Source organism: Pseudopipra pipra, chromosome 16 (genome assembly GCF_036250125.1).
Source record: "Pseudopipra pipra isolate bDixPip1 chromosome 16, bDixPip1.hap1, whole genome shotgun sequence".
Taxonomy (NCBI): Eukaryota; Metazoa; Chordata; class Aves; order Passeriformes; family Pipridae; genus Pseudopipra; species Pseudopipra pipra.
In genome coordinates this window covers 8,129,382-8,156,964 of record NC_087564.1, presented here as the reverse complement: position 1 = coordinate 8,156,964, position 27,583 = coordinate 8,129,382, and the positions used below count along the sequence as shown (strand labels likewise).

General features: G+C 42.2%; 1 protein-coding gene across 4 annotated transcripts in view; it reads right to left on the bottom strand.

The window, feature by feature from the left end:
* Window positions 1-19,634, bottom strand: part of XYLT1 (xylosyltransferase 1) — a 173,130-nt gene extending 153,496 nt beyond the window's left edge. The window contains exon 1 of one of the 4 annotated variants that reach the window (XM_064672903.1): window positions 19,131-19,634. In XM_064672903.1, coding sequence (XP_064528973.1) covers window positions 19,131-19,352 — 222 coding nt within the window. In that variant the 5' untranslated portion in view covers window positions 19,353-19,634. The remainder of the gene's footprint in view (window positions 1-19,130) is intronic. The other 3 variants (XM_064672906.1, XM_064672902.1, XM_064672905.1) reach the window with 3 other exon arrangements.
* Window positions 19,635-27,583: the final 7,949 nt, after the last annotated feature.

Genomic DNA, 27,583 nt, shown 5'->3' with positions numbered 1-27,583 from the left:
ATATGCTTTAAATATGGTTTAAAATTCTAAAGACAGCATTATCAACTGAAATGTGGCAGCAAAAACTAATTTAAATAGTGAATAATGAATACAGTGGTAGTTTATGAAAAACTGCCAGATGACAAAGAAAAACTAACAAGGTCAGCACCTCGCTTGCTATGTCATCTTTTATTTCTCCAAATTTACTACAGGTCTTAATTTAGAGCATTAAATAACATGCTTTTCTAACTGCAAACACAGTTTACTTTCTAAGAGAAGCTTCTGAGGTCATTGTATGTTACATTTTGTTGTCATATCTGTCCTTTCAATTTTTTCAAGCTAGAAAGATGCCAACAGGAAACTGGAAATCCAGGTGCATAAAAACCAAGTAAGGGTTACTTTGTGCATCAGCTCCTGCACAGTTTTAACTGGCATCACATCCCTCCTGGTACTTCTGATTTGTCATTTCCTCAGCTGAGGTTACAAAGTTCTGTCAACTGCCAGGTATCCTCAACCATAAGATGCTCCAATCAGCCCTTACCAAGAAGATGCTCAATCTCTTCTTCATGATGACACACCCTGTCTGGTTCTGAGAAACAACTCATATGTACAGGGAAAATACTCTTAAAAGCAGAGGGAAAAAAGCAGGCCAAGAAAGGAGGATCAGCTGTTTATTTGACAAAGTGACTTTTAATACAGCTTTTAAAAGAAGTTATCATCTTGGTGATGCACAGAAGCACTACCAAACTTACTCCAGGTTTCTGAATCTCAGAGAAAGCCCTCGACATATGTTTTGCAACAATAAAAATGGATACTTTTAATAGTTATTAAAATCTTTCAGGCAATGTCCAATCATGGCAGGGTGCTGCTCCTCACTGTCTGACAACTTTCTCCAGCAGTGTCCTGTCAACAGCTCCAGAATGGAATTGTTCATTACTATATTCCAGACTCACAATTCCTCAACTCTTTATCATCTATATTGCTGATAACCTCTAGCAGATTAGCAAGAGTTCACTTTCCTTTGCAGAAACTGCACTGTTTATGCTCCAAACTCCTGATGACACACACAGAAACACTGGGGGGGGGGAAATACAGAAACTGGCAAGAGACGGGTAGGATCCCACTGACGACCTATATAAACAAGGAGACTGCAAATAAATACAAGATATCACACTCCTGTGCTGTTAAAAAGGTCACCAGATTATCAACATTTATTTTAGATAAAGACAGACTACTTTCCTTTCCAAATCTCTACTTCATTGTGCTTTCTGTTCCAGCTATATATATATAAAATTTGTGCCAAGGATGTTCTTTGTAATGTAGCAAACATGAAACAAAACTTAGTGGGCAGTTTTTGTTTCAATTACCAAGAAGAAAAGTTACCACAAGGAAAAAAAAATGAAAGTAGCAGACAGACATGACTTCTCAACTAAAGTTCCTTTAAAGAAAACCTGAAGGCTTTACACAGCTTTAAGCTGAAATCAAATGTGACAAGAGCTTTTGGATGTGCTGCAAGAGACCAACAGTAACAATTTTGTTAAGAATCAAAAAGCTGGTTTGCCACAGCAGCACTACTCTGCACAGTCTATGCTCTCCAAACACCTGAGCTGTGTACAAATACAAATTTCACCTTGTCACCTGTTAAAGTTCTTTTTCCTCGAGATTCACTCTCCACAGATGTAGTGTCACTGTCTTCCTCCATGCAACAAAACAGTGTTCACAGGGAGTCTAAAGCTGCTTTATGCAGCATCAAAGTCCTGGGATGGGCTGACACACTACTGCCTTACAAGGACAGCATCAACCCTTTGATCTGACTTCCACTCTGCAAGAAATCTCCTCCTCCATACACATATGCATATAAACACATATATATGTATATAAGGCTGGTTGATTCATTAATAAATAGGGCACAGGGAAAAACATGTATTCTACATGTATTTGTTCATTCCACATTTGGGACAAGTGCATTTCATAAGCAGGGAGAAAAATCCTTAAATGCTTTGCATTGGCAAAAGAGCCCTAAACATTAGCTCAGGATGTTCACGCATCTGCCGTCGTATAAATGTCACAGCACACTGCTGTAGCTAAGGGCAGAGTTTGTATTGCCTCCCTGGCAATGTGAACCAAAACTGAACTTGATATTGAGTAAGAAATGTTAAAGGAAATATCAACCTGAGCTTAGAAAACAAAATGTCAACTTGGTGAAAAGCTCCGGGTGACTCTGACTGCAGTCAGTCACTACCGATCACTGCTAAATATTTCAGGTCTTACAGCTGTGCCAAGCATTTAAAACTCAAAAGGACAAATGCTGGAGCAAGCAAGCCTTAAGGTGAAATCTTAACTCCTCCAAAGTAATTGAAAATTTTTCCACCAGCTTCAGAGGAATTTAGAATCCCCACTGGATGCTACATATTAAAGGATAGCGGGCATTCTCGTTTTAATTCAACTCATAAATGATCTTGAAAAGGTAGAAATTGGAAATATCAAGCACAGTGTCCTTGAGCCAAGCTAACAGAAACATTAACATTAGGTAAAGCTCCTGCACAGTGACATGGATGAATCACACACACACATATCCAAGAACAGCACTTCACCTGAAGCCTGAACTCCACTACCAAAACATCTCTGCATTATCAACACTTTCCAGCACAAATCCAAGACATAGCCCCATTTTCTATGGAGAAAATTAATTCTACCCCAGTCATAACCAGCACAAAGTCATATACTCAGGACTTGGGTCATTAGCCCACAGTAACTATATCATAGTAAAACTCCACCAGCTTTGGGGGGGATCAGGTACACCCACAGAACAGCACCCTACAAGTGCCCACATAAAGACTTAGTATCACAAACTTCCAAGGTTTAAACCCACACCTTCACTTATTTTGCCACCACTTTCACTTGTTGGTAACTCCTTATTTATATTATTCAATATCTAAAAGAGCTGTGAGTTCACATCAAACATGAAGCATTTGCCAGGGTCCCTTGCTGCACAAATAAAAGCTACATGCCAGAATCACATTTCCAGAGGCAATATGCTAAGTACCAGCTACAAAGACACTCTACAGAGCATGCAAGTGCATAATGTGAATTTCTACAACCGTTTGCTTTTGGTATTGATCAAAGTTGGCCTATGTCTGCAAAAAGGGGACAAAATGCTCAGAAACACTGAATGATCTTTGTTCAGAAAAAGGAGGGAGGAACAGAACTAGAGATACACATCAGTAAGAATAAAAAATGACAGGGAGAACACAAATATCTGATCTTTAGAAAGAAGAAAGGTGCCAGCTGAAAGGGACCACAGACATGGACATGAAACCAAGTTTCCATGGTGCTCTGAGGGAGAATCCAAACAGAAGGTTCATCTCTGCAGCAGAGATGAGTTGTCTCTGCACCAGCGACGACGAGACGCAGGTGAATCAGACGTTGTGTGGGCCGAGGGGTGGCTGAAGCCTGCAGGATGGCTGGCACAGCTCTGGCTCACTGCTGGACATCCTGGTACAATGGGTCGCACATGTGGGCCCTGGGAAGCGGCCACGGCACCGCTCAGCAATCGAACACTGAACACTTCCACGTGTCCCTGCCTTGGGCCAACAGAAGCAGCAGCAAGAGCAAGCTCAGCCTGATGCGGGAATAAAGGAGTACGTTTTCAATAAAAAGGGATTTGGAGATAAGTGCAACAACAGTTCCCAAAAAGAGTCAGGAGTTAACAGAGTAGTAAGAGAAATAAGCAGTTCTAAGATACTTTCATCCTACACAGGTTGTTTCTAACTTCTCATGAACTAAGTGACTAAAGTCACCTTCCTTCCAGTAGCAACTGATACCTCTAAAAATCCACAAAACACAATCTGAAATAATTATTAAAACATAAGTCCTTGCACATACATACAAGTCTTTCTTTTTTATTTTTTTCAAATACAATATCTGTAGTGACAGGCAGGGTCTAAGTGATCAGATTCCTCAAGCTTGACTTAAAGACTTAACATAGCCCTGCTCTACTCTACAAACCATTATCTCATCTGTAGGCAAACTGTGAAAGCTGTCTAAGATCAGGGCATCCTGGAAGCACCCTCTGCTCCCAGGGCACATCCACTGTTGTGGTGCAGCTTCACTGAAGAATTACACATTTTTCTGGCTTCCCCTTCCCACCTACATTGTCAAACCCTGGTCTATAAGCCTGAAGATCTTAAACTCAGGAAAAAATTGCCTAAAAAAGGAAAATAATTGCAGAAATGAATAGGCAGGGAGGCAGCCTGATCAGTGTAGTAGCAAAGAGTTGCTTTGTTACTAAACACAGGTTGCAAACAATTCTTAGTTATTCTTCTTTCCTTGTATGAAGAAGTTTTCTTACAAAATTGTTAAAATTGGTATAACCACAGTTTAGCCAGAATTAAAACACCTGTAAAGGGTTTCTGTACAGGTTTCTGATTTTGATTTTGTTTTTACTCAACTGTGAGCCACATAACTGCTCCCCAGAACTGCAGGCAGATAAATGCCTGTTCACATGGTCATTCTTCCAAGAACAGGACTCAGCCTCAGCAGCATATTGCAGCATCCTCACAGCATTTCCTTGTGGCAAGAAAAAAGCTTTTTGGCTAATTTAAACACGTTTGAGTAACTCATTAAGTGGTTAATAAACTGCTAACACAAAAAGTATTACTCAGCAAGCCTGTTCAACTCCACAGGAAGTTTCCTTGAGTAAGACTGAATTGTTTGGTCAACAGATTCCTGCCCACAGAAGTTTAAGTTGCAGCTGAGCAATGCCTTAAGTAGTGTCTGCTTATGAAGTGTATCACCAGTGAGGAAACATCTGTGTTCATTTTGTTTATTCAGCAAGCTTTAGAGCATTAGGGATAACAGAAAAGCTTCTTCTTGAGGACTTAGTGCTGGAATGGCCAAAGGTTTTTGGGTTTGTTTTTTCTCCCCTACATACACACACACACAGAAGGACTACTTAAGGAGATTGGTAATCCTACAAGAAATACTAGGCTTGCAACCAGGTACGTTCAGAAGATATTCTTATTTATGTTGACATGTGCAAAGCAAAGGATTTCATAAATATCAGTGCTGAATCCTTAAAAATAAAATGCACAGGAGTGAAGCAGCACAAGCTGCTTCCACTACTGGCAGGTGAATGCTGGGCTGTGGGAAATGTCACCTTTCACTGACTTACCCCAGAGCACAGGTTTTAGGCCACAGAAGTGTGCAGCTCACAGAAAAATGATCCCAATTACAGATGTAGCAGAAAGAAGATAAAATGGGCTCCCTACCACCAACTGCTCCAAAACAGAAACAACCACTGAAAAGCAAGCTAGGCACAACCCAAGCCCATAGCACTGGTAACAAGATCTAACCAACAAGCGGTTGCCATCACTGTCCAGACCTGGACCATCCATCCCAACAAATCAGGGTCTATCAGACAGCCCAAGCAGGAGGGTCTCTTTTCTTGTCACAGGAAAGATGCCTGCACAACCCACCTGGGTAGGTTAAGGGCTGGCAACTGTTTTGTCAACCATCAGTTTTAGTTCTGGCTCAAAGTCAAGACTCTGAAACTGAAACAAAGAGAAGAACTTGTGTGATTCTGGGAACCCTGTGGGGGTGATGCTGGGCACACACCCAAAGCACAGAGCTGTATGCAACAACCATTTTTTGCCCTGGTATTGGAATAAGAATTTGTCACAGCAAAGTACATTTATACCATCTTCTTAGTCATGGTAATCCTCAAGAGATATTGTGGCAAAAAACCACTTATGCTTTGCTTCAAATACACCTTCTCTTCTGTATTCCCAAGTGAGTCACTTGTCAAGTTATGAATGCCCCTTAAACCTTCAAACTCCTATGGTTGACTGGTCTATCCAGGATAGTCACCCTCTTGTAAAAAAAACAAACAACTCCAAACAACAAACAGACCAGGCTGTTTGGCAAATGTGGCCTCTCAGTGCAGCTTCAATAGGTGCATTTGTAGTCTGCCAGGAAGTGGTGCACACAAACCAGGCCCATATCCAGTGACTTAGTGCTTCTGTTTGACTAATGGGAAGCAGAGACAACCAGCCCTGTATTTTCCTCCTCCATGAGAAGGCCACACAAGCAGCGTTCTGTAAAGCTGGGAGTTGAATCTACATCCATGTGCTGCCACACAGCCTTAGACACAGCACCTTTCTTCTAGACCCTGAGTTTTGTTTGATTTTTCATCAGTTAGACTCATACAATCATAGCATCATCAAGGTAGGAAGAGGCCCTAAGATCATCGAGTCCAGCTGTTAAAAACACCATAAACCAACCACTCAAGCTGACACACTGCACAAGCTGATGTGAATACAAGACAGTCCTTCAACATAAATGTTTGTAGTTTAACCTCACGATGGCTGAACCTCGGGCAGAAAAATCACTTATGAGCAATTTGGAAATCTTCTTATGTAGGGATCAATAAATTTAAATTAAATTCTAACACAGAATACAAATGAATTTTGAATACAAAGCAGGCATTTTGAACCCATTCAGAAACCCCACCCATTCCTTTCAAATCTGGCCCAAGAAGTCCACCAGTAATACACTTACTGAAGCAGATGACCTCTTAAGAGCTGATTGAGAGAATCAGAGGTAAAGCATAATGCAACACAGATGGATTCAACACGCCTGCCATCAACATAATACTTCCATGCATAATGCAAAACTCAAGTGCAGTCTTCAGTAATTCATGAGCATCTTCAGTAATTCAGCATGGGATGAAATTATTAACATTGCACAACTTTTACTGAGACCAAACAAGGCCAGCAGAGTATGAAGGGCCTTAAAAAAAAAAAAATCCTGAATTATAAGTTTTGGCAATCATAAAAACACTAAAAATGGAGAGAGATTATTTAATAATTCCACCACTGCTAACAGAAACATGCAGGAACTCGAGTTGTACCTGTCCAGCACCGTCAATCACTGTTATCATGGGTAATCTCCATTCAGGACACAGAACAGAAATTAAAATCAAAATAATATACAATTCTTTTAACTTTTAAATTACTGCTTAATTTCTATCACAGATTTATATCACTTTTAGGTTTTACAGAAATAATATTTATAAAACCCACCTGAAGTGTTGCTATGAAATACTACCTTTTTTTCCCTTTTTTTATCATGGAACACTTTGGGACAACAGAACGACATTTCTTTTAAGACCCTTTTCACTTTAACAACTTAAATGAAAATACAAAGACTGTATTAAAAAAAAAAACCCTAACACAATCATATTCATAAGACTATTCTTGACTCATTTTACATTCAAGTCTGCACTCCAGCTCCTAGTGAAAACACTCAGTGGCTCAGAAGAACCACAGGTTATTCTCAGTGTACTGTATTACTCAAGCTCTTTCTCATTTACATCTTCATCCTGTAGCAAACACCTGAGCACACCGAAAATGATGAAACTTAATTGGCAGAGGTGTCTCAAACCCAGTCCTGTATAAAAATCTCTCACACATCATGCTTACATAGGATAATGATCAAAGTCTGAACGAACACTAAACGTGAAGATTTTCTAAAAGAATCTGCTACTAAAAGAGCACGAACTTGATGAAGGGATGACTTGCCAAGTCCTAGGCTCATTTAAACATGCTGCAAAGCAGAATATTTCTAGACAACAGCCAGTCTGGAAAATTCTAGACTAGGCAACTCTTGCTTATATTAATTGGGATTGAGACTCACAAATATATGACCACTGTGGAAGACAGGTATGTATTCCTGCCTCTGTTTGTATAAGTGCAAAACTGAGCCCTGAACACATTCTACCCTTGTAAACAGGAAGGGGAGAAATGCAAAAACCACCAAACCACCAACTCGCTACTAAAGAGATGATTCAAACACCTTTGGCACCTCCCTGTTGCTATGAAACTACCATCCTAACCCTAGCAACAGATCTGAACACTTGGGGACACATTTTGCTGTCTGCAGGCAGCGTAAAACAGGCAAACGCTGCAGAAGTGTTTATTTTAAGCAAACAGGAAACACTCTTTCAAACTGGACAGCTACAAGTTCGGAAGAAAGCAGCTTAGCAATGACAGCAAGGAAAACAAAACCACACCAGTTTAGTCAAAGGAGAAACAGTGTTCCATAACGGAGTTACTATTTACCAGGTGTGGAACAGAGACCTCGAGCACACTAATCCACCTCCTAACCAAGACAGTCCCAGTTGAGTTACTGAAGTCAATGCCATAACTCCCAGCAGCTTCCAACTAGACCTTGAACCAGCCTCTGCAACCACTGACAAAAGCTCCAGAAACAGGAGTGAATTGTTCAAGAAGGAGGAGGAATTTAATACATGAGACTATGCTAAAACTAAGAACAAAATACAAACATTTACTAACAAGCAAATCATATAGCACCTTGCTCTACCAAAGGCTTCAAAGCACTGAAGTGGTTTGTCTAGGTGGCAGAATTTAGATCAAAGCCTGGCTAGGTCTGGTAAGTAAACTGGAAACCCAACCCAGAGGCTGAATCCAGGACAGTATGAAATTCAAGGGCTTCCTTTCACTTCTCCCTTCCAAGTGACACACACTCCACAAACAGAGAGCATCTGGAAGACAGTGTGTGACTGCCGAACACTCGCTGCAAAATTACAGTGACACTTCAAAAGCAACAAAATGCTCCAGCAGTTGCTGAGCTGTCCACACTGTCCAAATATGGAAACCTCAAAGAACCATTTGACCTGCAAGACACTTTTTCCCCCCCTCCATAATTACATTCACTCATGAGTCCTTGATGTGAGAATTATTGTAAATTTACATCACCGCAACTATAAAGTGAAAATCTCCTGAAGGACTTAAACTACAAAATAACCTACTGATAACATTCTGAGAGCATGAGATCATTGTTCAGTCTGACAGACTGGTGATGGTACTAAAATGGACAAAACCCAAACCACTTAGAAAACTTTGTCAAACTTGTCTGAAATCTAGTAAAGCACTTTTTACTTATATATTTCGTTGTATAAAGGCAAACAAACTCTGCAACTTAACTGTCACATCAAATACCTTTGAGTCAAATTCTACTGTGTGGAGTATGTGCTTAAACCCATGGATCCCACAGCACCTTCAGAACTGAACTCCCAGGCTACAGGAACTTACCTAAATTGTCAAATAAACCTGGCTCTTTCTGTGTCAACTACCTCTTTAAAATGACCGTTTGTTATGAGATTCCCTTCTGGAAAGTTCCTGTCCTCTAAAAGCATGATAAACACATTTTGACTTACCCTGCTTTTAAACTGGTTATGCTCTCAGAAGTCCCACAGAGCCTTAAGCTGACCTTTCTGTTCTTCCTCATACACAAACTTATCCTGCACTAACTCTCCTCCTGCCTGTTCCATGAGGCATCTCACTGAAGCCCTAATGGAGGGGAGCAAGCACCCAAAACTCACACTCTAGATGGCCACTGCAGCTTCACACGAGAGGGGCAGGAAATGGCCAGTGCAGTTTGCTCTTCTCAGATATCCAGGAGGGAGAAAAAACTTCAAAAGAAATAAAAGAGAAAAAAATATCACATTTTATAACTGGGGATTGGGGGTGAGGAGAGGAAATCACTGTTTACACTGCCTGTAAAGTGAGCGGGTTTGAGACCATCTTTTCCTAATAAATAGTCATTAATCACTTGCAGTCACTTAGCACAGGAGGTCAATGCAGTGGCAGCCTGGCCAGTGTAAATGTTTAATACTGAATTAGATTAGAAAGGCTCGGGACAGTGTCATCATAGCTACAGTGCTACCTGCAAAACCTACCAAATTCCCTTTGTTTTCAATATTAGTGGTGCCTAACCTGGGCCTTTGGGAATGAGATGACAGGATCTTGCTATGAAGGCACAGACACAGCAAACGTCACAGAGCTGACCACAGAAAGCCAGATGGCCATGAGCTTATTACACCATTTTATCACAGTACTGCTATAAAACACTATCCCCTATTTTGACCACATCTCTGTTATTAGAAACACAAATACAGGGATGATGATCTGCCTGTGAGGTAGACTGCATAGGAATCTCCTATGGGCACCCAAACAGCACATGGGCACTGCCATGACATGCCAGAACTACAGACACAAACGTCCTCATTTGTGTGCACAGAGCTAAAAGAGCAGGATTCAGATGGCTTTATGAGAATATTTCATAATCCTCCTCCTGCCGTCCCCAACTCAGCAGCTCAGTCAGAGCCAACTGCAGTTATAATTATCACCATAATTATTATTTTAAAAAGAACCAATGACTTATCAAAATATTGCGCTGAAGACTTGCATATCTTTTGTTGTAAAGCTGCCAAAAAGCCAGTTCGTTGCTGAGGTACTGCTGCATGTTCACTGTTAGCAGGCAGCACCTCCAAGTTTCTATTTATGCAACTGAGTGACTAAACTCAATTCAAGTGAATGCCAAAATGTGAGCAATTTGAGGCACAGTAGCTGTGCAAGGTATTATTACTCTACTAGTGTATACACACTAACAGCTTTGTTTACTACATTTACTCCTCTTCTGCTTGTTTGCTTGGGTTTTACATGTTGTAGGCCAAGTTGCTGAACTTAGATGCCCTAAGTAGCCACCTGAATTCATATTTACATATTTAAACAGCTGTGTCACACATCCATTGAAAGTTGCAAGCCCATAAGCATCTAAGTCAATATAATTAGGTGCCTAGATTCATCTCCAGCTACCCAAATGTAGACACTGCAGACAAGCTGCTATTTTTCATGCGAGTATTTTTTCAACCAGGTAACATAAGCTTGGTAAGAGATTATTTTTTATTCACGTGCTTGTTCAAGATGACTCCAATCGGATCTCTGGTAACACTCCATTTCTACAGAGAAGTCCAGTTTACATTTTCATAATTAGCAGATGGTCATTTAGCTGGTTACAGTTCCGGCTACACTGCCACGCTGAGGGAAAAGTTCCTCAGTTTAAATAACTAATGACCCTGGGCAACACCTGAAGTGTGGCCAGTTCTCATCCAGCTAAACTTACAGGTAGAACATGGGAGATGTGGTCTCTACTTTGCCTCTATGACATGTGGTTGTACAATTCTAAAGAGACAAAAATTTCCCACTGAAATGTCATTTTTCAGGTTTGTCTGTCCCTCTCCAAGTAAGGGTCAGTGGGCTGGATGGAGTTTCAGGGAACTCGCTTGACTTTAGTCAATACAGTCACAACCTCAACCGCTTTTTCATTCAAAGATGTTTTAACTGAACTGTGTGTCCTCCTGAATCAGAGACAGTGCAATTATAAAGAACAAAACTACCTACAAATAGGCTGAGTTTTAAGAACAAAACGAGAGACCTCTCAAAAATTCAGAGAGCATGAAATCTAAAACTCACCATGACAAAAAGTCAGTGAATAACACTAGGTCGAAGAAAAATACCCAGATTCCACCAACACAACTGAACCAAAAAGTACATCTGAAGGGCAGGCAAAGGCTGCAGCATGAAGTAAAAATGACTGTCTGTGACTCATTCAACCAAATCCAAGTTAAACTGAAGTCTGCAGTGTCATTCAGCTTTGTAGAGTTGTTTTAAATAAGCATCCCACTTACTCTCTAATAATAGAACAGCAACAGAACAGTAGATTGAAAACAAAATATATGTGGGAAGTATTCACGATCTGACCTCAGAGTCAACCACACACTAGTGTGAAATCTTTTTTAGCTAACTTTTTTAATTAACTGGTATTCATTTATTGTTTTAATTTCATCACCAAAAAAAAGAAAAGAAGCAAAGTATAGACATGTTATAAATAGTTCATCCCTTGGAGGAATTCTCTAATCATCTCTAAAAATAAGAAGTCACATGATTTAACTGTCCTGCACTGCCCCTTTCGGTACCCAGCAAGGTTACACTATATATAAGTTTAGGTAATGTTACATGTTGCTTAAGTTTTATATCCACACAATTATAAGGCCTGGTCTCTTCACTTCTAGCCCTTACTCAAAGTCAGTAAAGTATTCAGTCCTGTATCTCAGTCCTGTATCTCCTGCACCAAAACCATTTTGTGCTTCCCAGTAAATCCCGGAAATATTCTTTACTTGCCCAAAACCTGGGCAGCCAATTTATAATACTAGCCTCTTACTAGATTCTTTCTTGATCCATCCATGCTAATCAATCCTTTGACTCAACCTACCCTTAGGGTGTGCAGTGCTAATCACAGAGAAGTTCTGATGAGTGAGTGGAAATCACTGAAGAAGAGTTTGTGGAAGTCCTGTGCTGAACAGGTCCCTGATGGTAAAACTGCAGAAGTTCCACATGTGACTCTTGTTAAGCACTAGCAGCTATACTTGCTATTCAGCCTGTAAGCTCTTCAAGGCAGGGACCTTTCCTCACATGTGTCTCTAAAGCTTCTAGTGCCCAGATGGTGCCATGCAAATGAATAATAATTATATTTTCATGTAGACCATTATCGTGCATAATGTAAATTACTTTCACTGATCCAAGAGGAAATAATTTTCTCATTTCGAAATGAAAAGAGAGAGTAAAAATAATGATTACTTGTTTGATGCTATTATTATAACAATAATTACATTTGTGGGTCCAGAAACCTCAGCTGGTCTGTACTGACTTTAATGGAGCTATGCCAATGCATGGCAGCTGACAAGCTGGTCCTGGTCGTTGCTGAAGATCTCAGCGACCTCCCAAGGACTGATTACCTCAAACCCACACCACTTCCACCAAAGATGGGAAGTTAATTAAGCACACTTTGCAGACTGGGGAAGAGAAACACCAGACCTGGCATGTGAAGGAATGGATTCCTACAATGGCAGGGCAGGTCCCTGAGTGTCACTGCCATGGCCCCTCCCCTGCCGGTGCAGAGGAGCGGTGCTTGTGCACATATCCAGACCTCAGGAGAGCTGACTTGCCTCCTGTTTGCCTCATATCTCTCTATTTATTAGAAGGCCTTAGACTGCCCAAATTTAGCACCCCAGGTGAGATTCATTCAAAAGGGGACACCCATAATCACCAGCATCAAACATGAAATGGACAAATAAAGTTGGGACCTGCCAGGATTTGGCTCCTCTGGAGGAAAGAAATCAAAACAATTATCAGACCAAAGAGAACCATCAATAACTGAAACCTCCAAAACTACATGTGGCTTTTAGCTATGTGGCTCTAAATGCTTTGCTAGAGATGTCAAGGGGTTACTGATGAGAGAAGGCAATCAAGACTTCTGCTTTCACTCTTCCCACAGAGCAGTCTCCTGTTCAGCATGTGCTCTGTGGAACAGTATCAAAGGCCTATCATTACAAGCCTAAGAATCAGAATTAAACACTTGAAAGTGCTACTCCTCAAACTCCAGTAACACAAGCGGTTATACACACCAGAACCCATGTTCCCTGCAAGTATCTGCACAGGGATGCTCCTGCATCTGCTCAAATCAGACATCCCACCAGCCTAAATTAGGAGAAAAAAATACAGGACATTGTATTCCAATTAAAGAGTCACTGTAAAAGCTGCAGTGAAGTGTCAGATCTAATTTTAACAGTGTAAGGAAAAATCAGGAAATATTTGATTAAAATTAATCCTTGAGGTTATATAATTTGACTGTTCCTACAAATTAAGTTCACTTCATGCTTTCATTGTACTCCTGTCCCTTCAGCAAGCACTAATAAGATGCCGTATCACAGATCTCGGGCTTCCAATGATGAAGGGAAAAAATATTTGGAAACATATTTCTGAATTCAGCCAAAACATGTGGCAGGTAATGAGGGCCTTTTACATCAAAAAGTACCCATTTTTCAATAGCTAACAGGAAGTAAATGGGATTTGTACATCTCCTGTACAACAGCTGGTCTTCTCTTGCTAAAAAATTAAAAGGCTTCTATTTCAAAGGGAACATCTGCAAAATCCCATCATACATTAAAGAATAAAAATCTGGCACAACAAAAAACGCACCAGTGGCCTGAAAAAGACTTTCGATCCGTTTCGTATAACACCTTCCCACACTCCTGCAGAGAAAATGCTTAACGAGGTAACTGCTGCAGGAGACCATCAATCTATCTGGTTCTAATACTCCTCTTAAATGATGCATACATTAGTTCTCTTACAGAAAAGATTTGTTTGTTTTATTAACGTGTGCCTTGTTAAGTGTGACTTTGTAAAAATCATTACCCAGCTTCCAGCTGCAGATGTATTGTCTCCCCCCTTTGCCATTACAAAATGATTAGTTGTCTCCATTCTCCTTTTCAACTGTTATTGAAGCTGTAGTGCAGCATGATTAAGCTCCCGATAACAAGTAAAACTGTACTTAATGGTCAAGTCACTACTATGGACCCATTCTCTAAGAAATATATCATTTCTGGCCACACAATAGCTCGACATTATTAATTTTATTCACAACCTAAGGTACCTTAACTAAGCTGTTTGAGTGAGACCAGTGCACTAAAACAAGTGAGACTCAGTTTCCAGAGCTTGATTCACCACTGGACTGAAGTTTAACATGCAAATGACCAGCTCATATTCAGCCCCTTTGCACCTTTCAGGTCCAAAAGTTTTTCTGCAAACCGATTTTCCCTCATTTCTTGTGTTCAGAGATGAAATTATTGAAGCCACATGTCTACATCAACAAGCTTCTTAGAGGGGAGGATGTTTAACTAGGTACCCTCAGCAGAGGGTAGGTTCAGGCTGTGTGCATGTTTCTGGCAAAACAGTGCTGGGAATCCCCCGGCAGAATCTGAACATTCCAGGGGCAAATACACTTCAAAAGAACCTGAGAGAACCTCAAGCTTTTGAATTACATACAAGGTGAATTCTGCACCATTCTTAGTCTGGGGAAGCATTTTGAAAAGGCGGAGGGAAGGAACTGATGGATGGACTTCGAGAAAGTGGAGTAAAGACTCCTGGGTTTTCTTTGCTGTATGATTCCTGCGGTGTTCTCCAGCATTAGAGTTGCTGCTACTTTGCCATTAGTTACAACAACTGATCACAGGCTTTAAAACTGTTAGCGTGGAGTAGGGTAGCAGCCACTGGATGCCTTTCCTTGCTTCAGTAACCAACAGGGAATACAGAGTTTAGGTACACAGTTAGGTACACTTTTGACTTCTTTCACCTTTAACCTGGTGGAGCTCAGCGTGCATGACCAGGAGTTGACAAGGAAGGAAGCAAGAAAGAATATAATGTACTTGAGCACATTCAGCTGATCAACCCATGGAGGACCCAGCCTCGCTCTCCGCATTCCCAGGAGAAGAAACACCACATTTCCCTCTACAGAAATAAAAATAAGGAGGAGAGGCACTAGTGATGCTCAGGACTGTCCTCCCTAGCTTAACTTCTGTTTGGAATTAAAGCTCCTCGCTGTCCCTGAATGCATGACACTTTCTTTTCATTCTACAGTTCTGAACATTTTGAGCTATCGATACGTTTGGTTCCTTTGTCAGCTTCATGCTGGAAGAAACACGCCATTTCTTTACAATGAATACACAAAACTTCAGACTGAAGAAACGCTTTGATCCCACACCAGCAGGCAAGAGCTGTATTTCACTCAAGTGACACAGTAACAATGCACTGGCATTTTTGCTTTATGGCAAAACAGGCAGCAATGAAAACCCAACGGTACCAGGAGGCACAAAGGAGCAGCACGTACCCACAGACGTGGCCTTCGACGCTGAACTCCGAGGCAGGGGCCACAGCTGGGTGACACGAGAGCATCCCTGCGACACACAACTGCCCCTCAGTGGAACGCCAGGCGCGAGATGTGACCACAGCAGATGCTTTGCTGCCACATCCCTCTCATCACCAGCGACCCTGAAGCGGGGATTGGATTTGCATCCCATTTTCTTCCCTTTGGGCTCCCAACACACAACATCCACGAGCCCCTTCCACCATGGCTAGCAGGCTGCATTAAAAAGGCCTGAGACTGAGCCCTATGCTTATGGTATTTTTGCAAAAAGCTGTTGCACACTTTTCAAAGACCCTCACATAAAGATCAACCCATTCTCAGAAGGCAGCTTAATTCTTCCACCCTTTCGATGCTTGAGTTTTGCTGCATGAATAAAGCTTGTGCAAAGGGTGCTGAGCAGCTGCAAAAATGGTTGCAAGTACCCACTGAAATCACTGCTAACGATACAGTTCACACTTCTTTAAAATTATCTATAAGCTGGTTTAATTAAATATGGAACAACTGCAGGAAACTGCTTATGACTAATGAAAGCTCCAGATGTAGCTGGCCAGGGGATCTAGCACAGTAAGTGTTTTCAGTTGCAAAATAGCTCCATTCAAAATTGCTTCTTCCTGCCAAGTTGGCAATTCCCATTCAATTACACACAGGTACGGGAGGGGCAGCCCTTTTACTATTGGTACCATGTTATTTCATTTACCAAATTATATTGCTTATTACACGTATCTGACAACATTTAATAAAAAGCTAAATACCCTTTAAGCACCTGGTTCAAAGGACTATGTTTCTTTTCCCATAGACACAAATTACCAAATCCTCACACTACTTAAGTCCAACTCAGTAAAGTAAAATAGGTACCCCCATTTCAGTCTTGCACATAGAGCAGAGACAAATTAAAACTAAAGTAAATAAAAATGCTGTAACCTCATATGGCAACTTTCAGACACAGGTTTGAGAAGCACTACCTTCAGCAAAGTGTCCAAAATCTGGCTTGTATAATTATTTAGTATAAACACTCTTATAAAGGTAGCTAGCGGGGCAAGTGAAAAAACATGATCAAGTACTACATGACAGACAAACATTTAGCAGCCTTTCAAAAATATACTCCTCTGAATACATTAAAACACACCACTCACTTCACAGACCAAAGACACATTAAAATTAATACTTTTTTTTGGTGAAGGGCCCCTAAGATGCGCTTAACCCAAAGATATTTGGATATAATGGAACTACAGTATTCACACCAGCCAGCTTATCCAACTGTTGCAAAGCAATTTGACATACACAAACTTTGGGGAACTTGGATTAAGAAGGATAATAAATTTGCTTGGGTATTTCATAAACTGCATTGTAATGTGGAAATAAAGCAAGAGGGGAAAAAAAGAAAATTTTCTTTCACATCAATTATGTATTGTGCAATTCCATTGATCACAGATTTTCCTCATGAACTGAGTCTGAAATCAAGACTGGGCCTGCCTCAGAGGCAGGCAACATAGTCTGGGTCAGATAAATCAACATCTGCATGTCAGGAGTGCCTGGGAACTTCACCTACCAATGTAAGCCAGCTGCCAGGTTTTTAAGGCAGAAATCTGCACAAACCCAATTTCCCTTATCGCTTTTCCACCAAGTACACATTTTAATCAATAAATGGATACTTAAGTGTGAGGTTTTGTATTCTGACAAAGTAATTTTAAGGATGGCGGCCACTTCCCAGGGTGCAGGTTAAGCAAAGCCACAAGTACCATAAAGTAATCTTGAAGAAGCATTGCCAAATCACCTCTTGACAAAACACTTTGTCAATTATGCTGCCACTTGTCTTGAGAGTTGTTGCTTCCCAAAGTCAGACATTGTGGCACAGCCCAGTGAGATCCGTACCAGTTGTTTAGATAACAAGGGGAAAATAGGCGCACTCAGCATGTGTTTTAAAACATGTTTTCTATTCAGAACCCCAGTGCTCCATCTTTAGGTCTTTGATCAAAACTGTATGCACAAAGGCGTGATTCAGAACTGCCAGCATCAAAATAATCATATTCTACGTCTGCGTGTCAGCAGCACGGAAACAATTAGCTCTGGGCCCCGAACCCGGCGCTTGTTCCAGCGCACTGGGCACAAACCGGACACTGTGCCAGGACGTTTGTAGGACAACTGCTAACACTACACATTCCAACACTGCCCCGGAGCCCACAGAAGAGGATCATTTCCTAGAAAGCCTGGGGAGCTGGGAAGCAGGGCTGGAGCCCCAGGTGCAGCCTGCCACCTCCCGGCCCCCTGTCTGACCAGGTACCAGCATCCACCAACCTCAACAACCCACAGTGGAGAGACCAAGAAAGGAAAAAGCTGGAAAAGACTGAAAGATGAAAGAATAAAAGACCAGATAGACAGGAAAAGAGGCAGAGGGCAGGGTGCTGGAGGAAAAATAGTGGAGCCTAAATAGCTACCTTTATGAGAATGACAAGTACCAAGATAAGATTATGCATAGAGATAAAAACTGAATTCAGTAAACAAGAATTTTAATTTTCACCTCTAGAAAGCACAGCGGGATTTGCTCACACTGGATGGGTACGTACTACCTTTCATAAAAGTTGTCCCAAACGTTACTGACAGAGTACTTGTGTGTTCAGGGCACAGTTCTCTGCAGCCTTTCTGTGGCCAAAACACCAACAGTCATTTAGCAGGGTAAATCATCTCCCCAAGCTTTTGCTTTCTCTCTCAAGACGTAAACAGAAATACAGAAATAGACAAAAATAAACATGCATACTCTGAGAGACAGCACTTATTTAATATAAGCCTACTGCTAAAAAAATGAAATGAAAATCAAAGGAAGCTTCTCTAGAGCTGAAAAATACTAGTGCTGATGGTACATATCTGAGATTTGCATTAACTGACCAAGAACACTGTTAATTTGCTTTTTCAAGTGCCTATTAGAAAATTCAAAAATGCAACTGGCAATAGGGCCAGATTTGCAATCCCTCGCGGTTTCAGGCCCGAGTCATTTGAATGAAAACCGGGGAGTTTGCAAAAGAACGTGGTAAGAGACAGTCCCCATCCTGTGTGTGTAGTTTCAGTATCCCTGAGTTGTCAGCGGTTGATAAAATGATTGCATTACATTTCACTGCCCGTCACCTTCCGGGCCTGTTAGAGCCGTGCAATAAAGAACAGAGCTTGTGCGGTTTTCTGGGTGGAAAAAAAAAGTAGCAGTAAAACAAATCCCTATAAAGGTGCGAGACAGGCGGCTCTCCCGCGAAGTTCGGGGATGCCCGCCGCGGGCAGCGCCGGCGACGGGACGAGAGGAGAGATCACTCTCTCAGGGACGAGAGAGGATCCCACGGATGCATTTTCTGGCTTTGCATCCCGGCCCTCGTACCGGGGGCAGGACCGGCCCCGCACCGCGGCACCTGCGGGAGGCTCCGCGCGGGGCGGGGGGACCGCGAGCCCCGGGGCGACCGCGCCTCGCTCGCCCCGAGCTCCCCGCGCCCCCCGCGCCGCCCGAACGGCGAGAGACGCCCGGGCGCTCCCGCTCCCCCGCCTACCATCGCCTTGCCGTGCGGGGCGGCGGGTCCGCGGCGCTGCGGCTGCCCCCGCTGGTCTCCGCCGCGGTCTCGCTTCTCGCGGCCGCCGCGCTGCTCCTCGCCGGCGTCGAGGGAGGTGAAATTCCAGACGAGGAGGGTCTGCAGGAGCAGCACGGTGAGCGCCGCCACCAGCGCCGAGCGGGAGCGCCGCGCCAGCCGCCGGGCGCACGGAGCCGCCACCATCTTCGCTGCTGCTGCCGCTGCCGCGCTCCCGAGAGCCGCCGCATCCGCCGCGGCACCGAGTTTTCAGCCGGGCAGAGCCAGACGTCAGCAGGAGGAGGGCGGAGGGGGGGAAGGAGGGAGGGAGGGAGGGAGAAGGAGGAGGTGTGCGCGGCGCGTGGGGATGGGGGAAGCCGGCGGGGAGCCCTGGCGGCGCGGCAGCCCGCGGGCCGGGGCAGCCCGGGGCCAGGGGTGGGGTTGGCGGAGGAAGAGGAAGGAGGAGGAGGAGGAGGAGGGGGGTGGGCTGGAGGCGGAGGAGGAGCGGCAGTGGGGGCTGCTGCGGCTGCTGCTGCTGCTGCTGCTGCCGCCGGCGGGCGGGCGGGCGGGCGGGCGGGAGAGCCCCGGCCCTGCGCGAGGGGAAGGGGCCGGGGCGGGGCCGCTCCGCGGCTCACGGCGGGCGGGAAGACGGGCGAGGAGAGGAGGGGAGGGGGCGGCCGGCGCCGGGGCGGGCGGCGACTGCCATCTTCTGAGAGAACGCGGCCTCACGGCGGGCGGGAGCGGGGCGGCGGCACCTGGCGGGCGGCGGAGCCGCGGCCGCCTTTGCCCCGCACCTGGCGGGCGGCAGCCCCCGGTGCCAACACCGGCACGGACGCCTGCGGACCGTGTCAAGGACAAAAATGGTCCAAATTCCCCAAGTCTGAGGGGGTTTTTTTGGATTTTTTTTTTTTTTTTAAGCAAAAAGGTCACTGGCAGGGTTTGGCCTCAGCGGAGTGAGGGCGAGAGCAAGGTGCGACACCTCCACAGCACGGTGAGGTTTGCGGGTACCAGGCTTAGGCACAAGGTGACTGTAATTAAATGCCCAGTGTCTCGAAAAGTGAACATAATGGACGACTTCAGTTGCCTTTTTCTCCCATACTGCTATTGGCTTTCTAATCTGAAAGATCTCATTATCTGATGGTAGTACTGAAGTAGGCATTTTTTTTAATCTGCCTGCACAGAGCCTCTTTTTGTAAGCCTAATTCCACTTTACAAATCAAATCCAAAGGTAAAAAAATACTATCTCCTGATAAGAACAGTTGTTTTTTTAAATGACAGCCAGGTAGGATTTGCAGAGACCACCAGGATTTTGTTTGCATTGAAAGTGCTTTAGTTTCTGATCTGAAGAAAATGAAACAAGTAGTAAGATTCAGAAGCATCCCTTATTAAGGGAATTTCCCTCATGATCCAGTGAAGCTACAAATAAAATTTCAGAGGGGGTATCCTTTGTTGCACTGTTTCAGAAGCGGATGAAGTACGTGGCAGATTAGTGGTAAGAAGCATTGTGCAAATACTTTACAGAGGTGCACATGATTGGACATACAGGCTTGCTAATGTTACAATTAATTTTTGATACTAATCTCATTATCTGATGGAAAAATCAAGTTTAGAAATAAATAATCCGTTGCTCCTAATGCACAGATATTGAGTCTCTAGTGGTAGACTGTGTCCTTGAGAAAACAAGCAAGGTGTTGTTCCATACACAGCAGTTCCTGGGCTCTTTTGGTCCTGTCCTGTCCTGCCCTTTGATGCTGTCGGATACTCACTTCCCAGCAGTTCTGTCCTGGTGCAAAACCATCAACTCATTGCAGTTGCTCCTCTTGGATAGAGCAATGAAACCTGAATCAGGCCCAAGCACAAACATGCACTTTCGAATAGGGCCACACTCTCAAATGTCACTGACTGCAAGGTGTCTCCATACAGAGAGGTCAAAATACACCATTAGTAACTTACAGGAAAGTTGGGAGGGAAAGGCTCCTCTCTGTGTGACAGCAGAGCATTGTCTGGCTGACCTGGCATTCATGTAATGGAACGGTGCCCATTTTTGCCAGCTGGGGTGATGGCAAACTGCTCTTAGTGGGCAGAGAGCCCGTGATAGCAAATTTGGACAGTGCCAGGCTTTCCCAGCAGTTGCGCGTGCATCGGATTTGCTGGTCACACAGTACAGCAAAGTGAGCTGTTACAACAAAAAGAAAAGGATTTAAAGTCTTCCTGAATGTTCTGACAGAGTCTGCACAGCTCAGGAAGTCAATGGATAATTTTCATCCCAAACCATCAAATAATTGGGCATTATAAATACAGTCGAGCAAATCTGCTGATAAATACAAGATAGAAGTGTCTTCCACTTGGGATTAAATGTTTTTCTCTTCCAAAAGGAAGTTGTGGTCTTAGCACATGGTTGCCCCATGCAGCCTTCCCTCGGGCTTGTAGAGGGCAGGAGGTGCTCATGGTGCCAGAAAAAAAAGAGTCTTTGAACAGGCCAAATGTCTGAGAGCTCTGAAAAGCCCCCGGCTTCAGGGCCTGATTCTGATCCTGCAAACCTCATTGGGAAATGGAAGGGACATTCCAACGGGTGCCCTACAATGGCTGAAAGCCCTGAAGTCAACACTCAAGCCAGGCAATGCTTTAGCATAGGGCACTGCTTTCTATAAAAGGAGCACAGCAGTAGTTATGATGAACTTGTGATCTGTGCTTCTTAAAATTTTTATGAGCTATTGCTAAATTTCCTCCAGATTTTATGGGGCAGTTTTTATGCTGGAAAATGTGTGCATTTTCCTAATCTCTATATAATTACTGTGACTGATAAGGCAGTGAGGAACAGCAGTGCATGCTCAGTGTTGCATGTGTCCTACTGAAAGCCCATCTGGAGAGAAGATTTGTATCCAAACCACAACAATTTATAGCTCATGAAGATCTGAGTCTTCAGTGCAAAGTCAGCCCTGTGTATGGGTGGGAGCCCCAGCATGAAACACTCCTGCACTGACAGAAAAAGTGGAGCAGGGAGAGGAGCAGGCATCTCCTCCCTCAACATCCTCCTTTCCCTGGATTTACAGATCATGTAAAATCTGGAGAGTGCTGTAGGTATGGCAATCATTTTTAAAACCATGCTCTGACCAATGACCACTAACTGTTCAAAACATCTTTCTTCTGTGCTAAAGAAAACAGCCAAATAGAAGGAGCATAATTTAACTGATTACTTTTTTTTCTGTGCTAATCCAAACTAAAAAGTAAAAATGGCAAGGCTGATCATCTTGAGGATCTGAAGATTAAAAAAAATCACAGAAACTGAAAAACTGAACTGTACAAATCCAAAGAACAAACTAAAACCAGAAATTACATAAAACTTTAAAATGGAATTCTAAAATGGAATTCTCTTATTATCACATTCATCAATAATGGCATCTCAAGTGAGCTGTGTTGCATCAGAAAAAATTAATCTGGTTACACATAAGACATTTAAGAGAGTTATTACTCTGAAAATTCCCAATGTTGCCCATATTAGGTGAGATGATTAGCACCTAGCACAAAGTATATAAGAGAAACTCCAGATTTGATTCTAAATATACAAGTATTATGTTGTTTGCACTTAACTGTCAAAGAGATGGTGTTTTAAGCAAGGATAACTAATGTGATTTGGGTAATTTGCTTTAAAATCCTAACAGATAATTGGTTTAAATATTTTTTGCCACTGCACAGGTATGTAAATTCAGTGTGGGTGTGTTTGAGAGACAGTGGGTATCAATCTTGGCTACTTAAATTATGTAAAAAAAGAACCATATTCTGTTCCATTTTAGTCTGATCTACTTTGCTAGATTTTCCTATCCTGTTATAAAAAATTATTTCCTCCTCTTTACAGTGTAGATACGGTCTAAAATTGCATCAAGTAACCAGACTTTGTACAAAGAAATAAGTGAAGTTGAGAGCAATGTTAATAAGCAATATCCTTTGCTCTGCTTTGCAGAGCTTCTAGTCCATCTGGTGAACAAACACTACAGGCTTATCTGAACTCCAACTCACAGGCTGACTCATAGGTGGTTTAGAAACACAATCTGTAATCAGTGAAAGACTAAGTTATTTCAGAGTGAAGATTTGCATTTTTCTTAAAAACAGTCATATCCCTATCACATCAACATTTAGATTTCAGATATATGTTATCAGGGTGAAGGGCAAAAAGGTATCTCTATGAATGAACTGATTTGTCTAGGAATGGTTATCTCTAATATACTCAAAAGAAAATCTGTGAAGAATACAGAACAAATAGCAAATTTGTGTAGATTCCTACAATTTCAAAAAAATCCTAGCACCTAAGGAATGCAGCTTACAAACAGAAAAGGTTGAAAATAGGCCACGAAGAGTGTTCAGTGAGTAATCTGCAGCAGCAGTAGCAATATCTTCTGAGGTTTGGGCTTCTTCCCTGAAGTGATAAATTCTTTTTTTCCTTTTCCTTCTATCGCTGGCCAGAACAACACACCACTGCTAATCATTTCAGTGGGGCGTTGTGCCTGTGGAGGACATCTCCCTTTTCCCTGGGAGGCTGGCAGACTTACGGGTCTGTGCATCAAATCTGACCCAGCAAAACGGGACAGGGAATTACTCCTCGAGAATTTCACCATCTCCTGTTGGTCACTGCTCTGCAACAGGTTTCCAATTCAATGTTTTTTGTTTTAAAACACTGGTGTGTTGTTGTACTTCAAAGGCAGAGGAAGTATATCTTGATTTTTTTAGAACCACAGAACCATCATTAACTTTATGTTTTCCAATTCAGTCATTTTATGGTTTACATGTATATTTTGCACCACTCAGTTGTGCTGTACCACAGACATTCACTCTTCCATCATTTCTTTTCATAAACAAAACCAAGATTCTTTGCCATGTGCTCATTTTAAATCAGGCTACTCTTCAAGTCAGTTATAAAATTCAGGTTCTCTCTTACGTGCATGGACAGAACTCAAGTCAATGGAGATGTGACCACTGCGTGCAAGAAATGCCTTTAGTTCTGGTGGGTTTATAGAACTTGAGACTCCAGCAAGCCATTCTTAATCCACTCTTGTTCCACTGTGCCACTTTATGCTTCACAAATGCCAACTCTGGTGTCAATGAATATGCAAAAGCCAAGTTTTTGACACCAAGGTTTCATTCTGGTAACAGTATCTATAAACTAGTGACTGACTGTACTGTGTCAGTATAGTCAAAGACAATAAAAGCAGGTTCACTGTTCAACTGATATAAAATATGTGATATGTGTGTGGAATATATATTACATCTTCCTTCTGAGAGATAAATTTAGTCCAGGACCTTGGCATATGCTTCACTTCAGAAAGTGAAGGAAAATGGAAGAATTATTCCCTCCACCAGCACATTAAAGCATCCCTTTTTCTTTATAATCTCTTAGCATATAAAAACCTTTTACTATCAATGAGGGGGAATGGCTGTATATGTACTTTATATACAGCCCTCAGTGTTGTGACAGCTTTTTCTTTCAGCCAGTGGTCGAGGATAATCACGGAAGGATTACCCATCTGTTCTTCCATGTGGCATTCTGTCTTCAGTAAGGAGATACTGCAGTTCACAGCTTCCTGCAGTTCTTTTTTTCTGATGTTCTCTCATTAACTAAAAATTGTTTTATTATCTGTCTGAGATACTAAGTTGGAAAGTCTGGAAGACTCATGAAGGTGACCTACTTTGCATTATCTAAATTAGAACCAGCCTGTTGCAGATAGCACTTTGTTTAGGTGCAGAGGGAACTGGTTTCTTTGGCTTGGGCTTTCATTCTGGGTTTTGCTTTTTTTCCCTGTCTGTCCACTTGATGGAAAAAGCCAGGTAGTACCCAAAAAAGGAAAATCAAAGGGAAAGAGAAGGAAAAAAGGGACTTTTTCACCAAGAGTGACATTATAGATTATGTTTGCATGACTAGCCAGTTTTTCAAAACACCAAGAGTTTCTAGACTACACCTATTATGGTGACATAGCAATGCAAAGTATATGTAGAGATTTATCCCACTAGTCACCTGCAACATGTTCTATGTATCTTAACATTTATTGAGATATCACTATCATTTGTTCTAGAAACAATAACTAGAAAGGAAACAAACTTTTTAAAGAGATTTCAATAGTCTTTCATGTTGCCTAACACTGGAAAATACAGTATTTTAAAGACAAAGTTTTGTTCTTAAGCTTCTGATATGGTACAAGTTCATTTGTATGAAAGCTTGCTAGGAAAACATATCTAATGAAATAGTGTGGCTGTTCTTCATTAGGAGAGCCATTTTGGGGCAATTGATTTAATACAACCTTTTCTGTCAGGAAACATGGTTCATGATAGTATGTCAAACCCAGTACTGGCAGCCTCAACAGATCATTTTCAGACAAGATATTTGGTGTGCCCTAAAAGAAATACGGCTTTTGGAGGAGTATGGCATTAGTCCATGTATGGCAAAGATGACAGTGTCATACACTGTATGATCTCTCATTTTAATAGCTTTTGAATTCATGGTGGTAACACACTGTAAACACCTGTTACTGTTCGATGCACTGTCAATCTGACGTCTCGTTTAAGCATTAAAAAAGCCAGCATACCCTTTGTTAATGATCAGTTACTATTCATAAAATATATTTAAGTGAAAAGGTAATCTGCTTGTTAATCAACAAAGAGGTTCTAGGTTCCTTCTCAATCAGTTATAGACAGGGAGATCTCACACTGCTATTACCTTTTCAACCCTAGTCCTCCAGATTTACACAACTGTTGATGAGACTACAGCTGGCCCTGTACAACACTGAAACTTCTCAAATGGCCACATTCTTGCCTGGAAACTGAACCAACAAATTTGGTAGCTCATTTTGCTACACGAACTCCGCTGAAAACAGATTCTTATCTCAGATTTAGATTTACCTGAGCACAGATGGAAAATGCAAAGAGGATCTGTAACATTTATTTTTAAGCCCCATGCTGTGAAGAAGGCATATTATAACATTTTATGCATTAGTCTCTCCTTTGTGCTGCACATAATTGGCAGAGGTTTTCAGTGAAAAAAACTATCTGGCCAAATTCTCAAAGCCTCATGCTCTGCAAAGAACTGTCTTAAGTTAATCTATATTAGGAGTAATGTTCAAGTTGACTGTACTCATGTGAAAAATGTATTTAAAAAGCTCTAGCAGATACAATCTGCTATTTTTTGCCCGACTTTGTTCCCTGCTGTTGTTGGTCTCTCATGGGATTTCTTGCAGAGTGGTTAAGTGATCTATACTGAGGTTTCAAAAGCAAAGATAATAGGAGCTCTAGTCATGGGTTAAACACTTAGCTGCTTTAACACAAGATGTGTAGGAGCAGCCCCTAATGACATTCAAATCTTGTTATTGCTGTGCTTCAGCATAGGATGTACTTGGTTTTGTGGCTGCAAGAAGCAACTGTCAGAGATGACTGTAAATCCTGAACAGCAAATAAATCCCAGAACATATAGAAATGATGCCTGATTTTGCTCTTAGAGCAGCGGTATCTTTGGACTTCACCGTGCTCGTTCCTGACGTGCACCAATGCAAGTGGGATATTGTATTCAGTGGCTGCACCACACCAACCATCCTGTCTGACTCGAGAGGCATCAGCTCTTAACTTCAGATTGGCGTAAAATTTCTAACCCTTCCTTTGCAAAAGACTGCTGCCTATTCTTAGTGTCTTGGCTTTTGAGCATTCCCCTAAAACCAGTATTGTGGCAAGCTCTGAGCCTTCAGTATTTCTGAATCTCACATCCAGCTTACTTCCCTTATGTCCTCCAGGGCTTGCTAGCACCTCCCTTGCCTCTGCCCACTCTGAACTAGCAAATTTGCTAATACTGCATATAAAATCCAAGCTTTCTTCCAAAGAAATGCAGATTCTAGCTGAGCACACATTTAATCTTTCACTGCTCTCTGTGCTTCTGAAACCTTATGAACTGTCTTTGCCACAAGGAAAAGTTGTAATAGGCATAGATCCAGAGACATATCACACCAGGCTTGATTTTACTCATTTAATCCATCAAAGACATTAAGCACAAATATTAGAACCCTAAGCAAAACATAAAGGAGGAGCTGCTTGAAAACCAAGCTCATATTTGTAACACAAAAGCTTGATAGATTAAGGGATTAAGAGGTCTATTGATATTAGTTCCATTTGTTTCACACACAGAGTAAGAGATTAGAAAAAAAAAAACCCTGAGACTAGGTGGAGAACCACTGGTTGATTAAATTGTATTGTAAAGGTTATTGCTAATTAAGGCCAAAGTATTTAAATGTGCACAAGTGAATGTGGTGTCCAAATGCCCTGAATTTCAATGGATGTTGAATGCACGTAGCCAGTGTAAGTCTCACTGAAGACGATGATGTGAATTTGCTGCATAAGCAATGCTAATGTGGTATATGAAATGGAAACCTAGGCACTTGTTAGCCAGATAGCATAGTTTTGGTGTT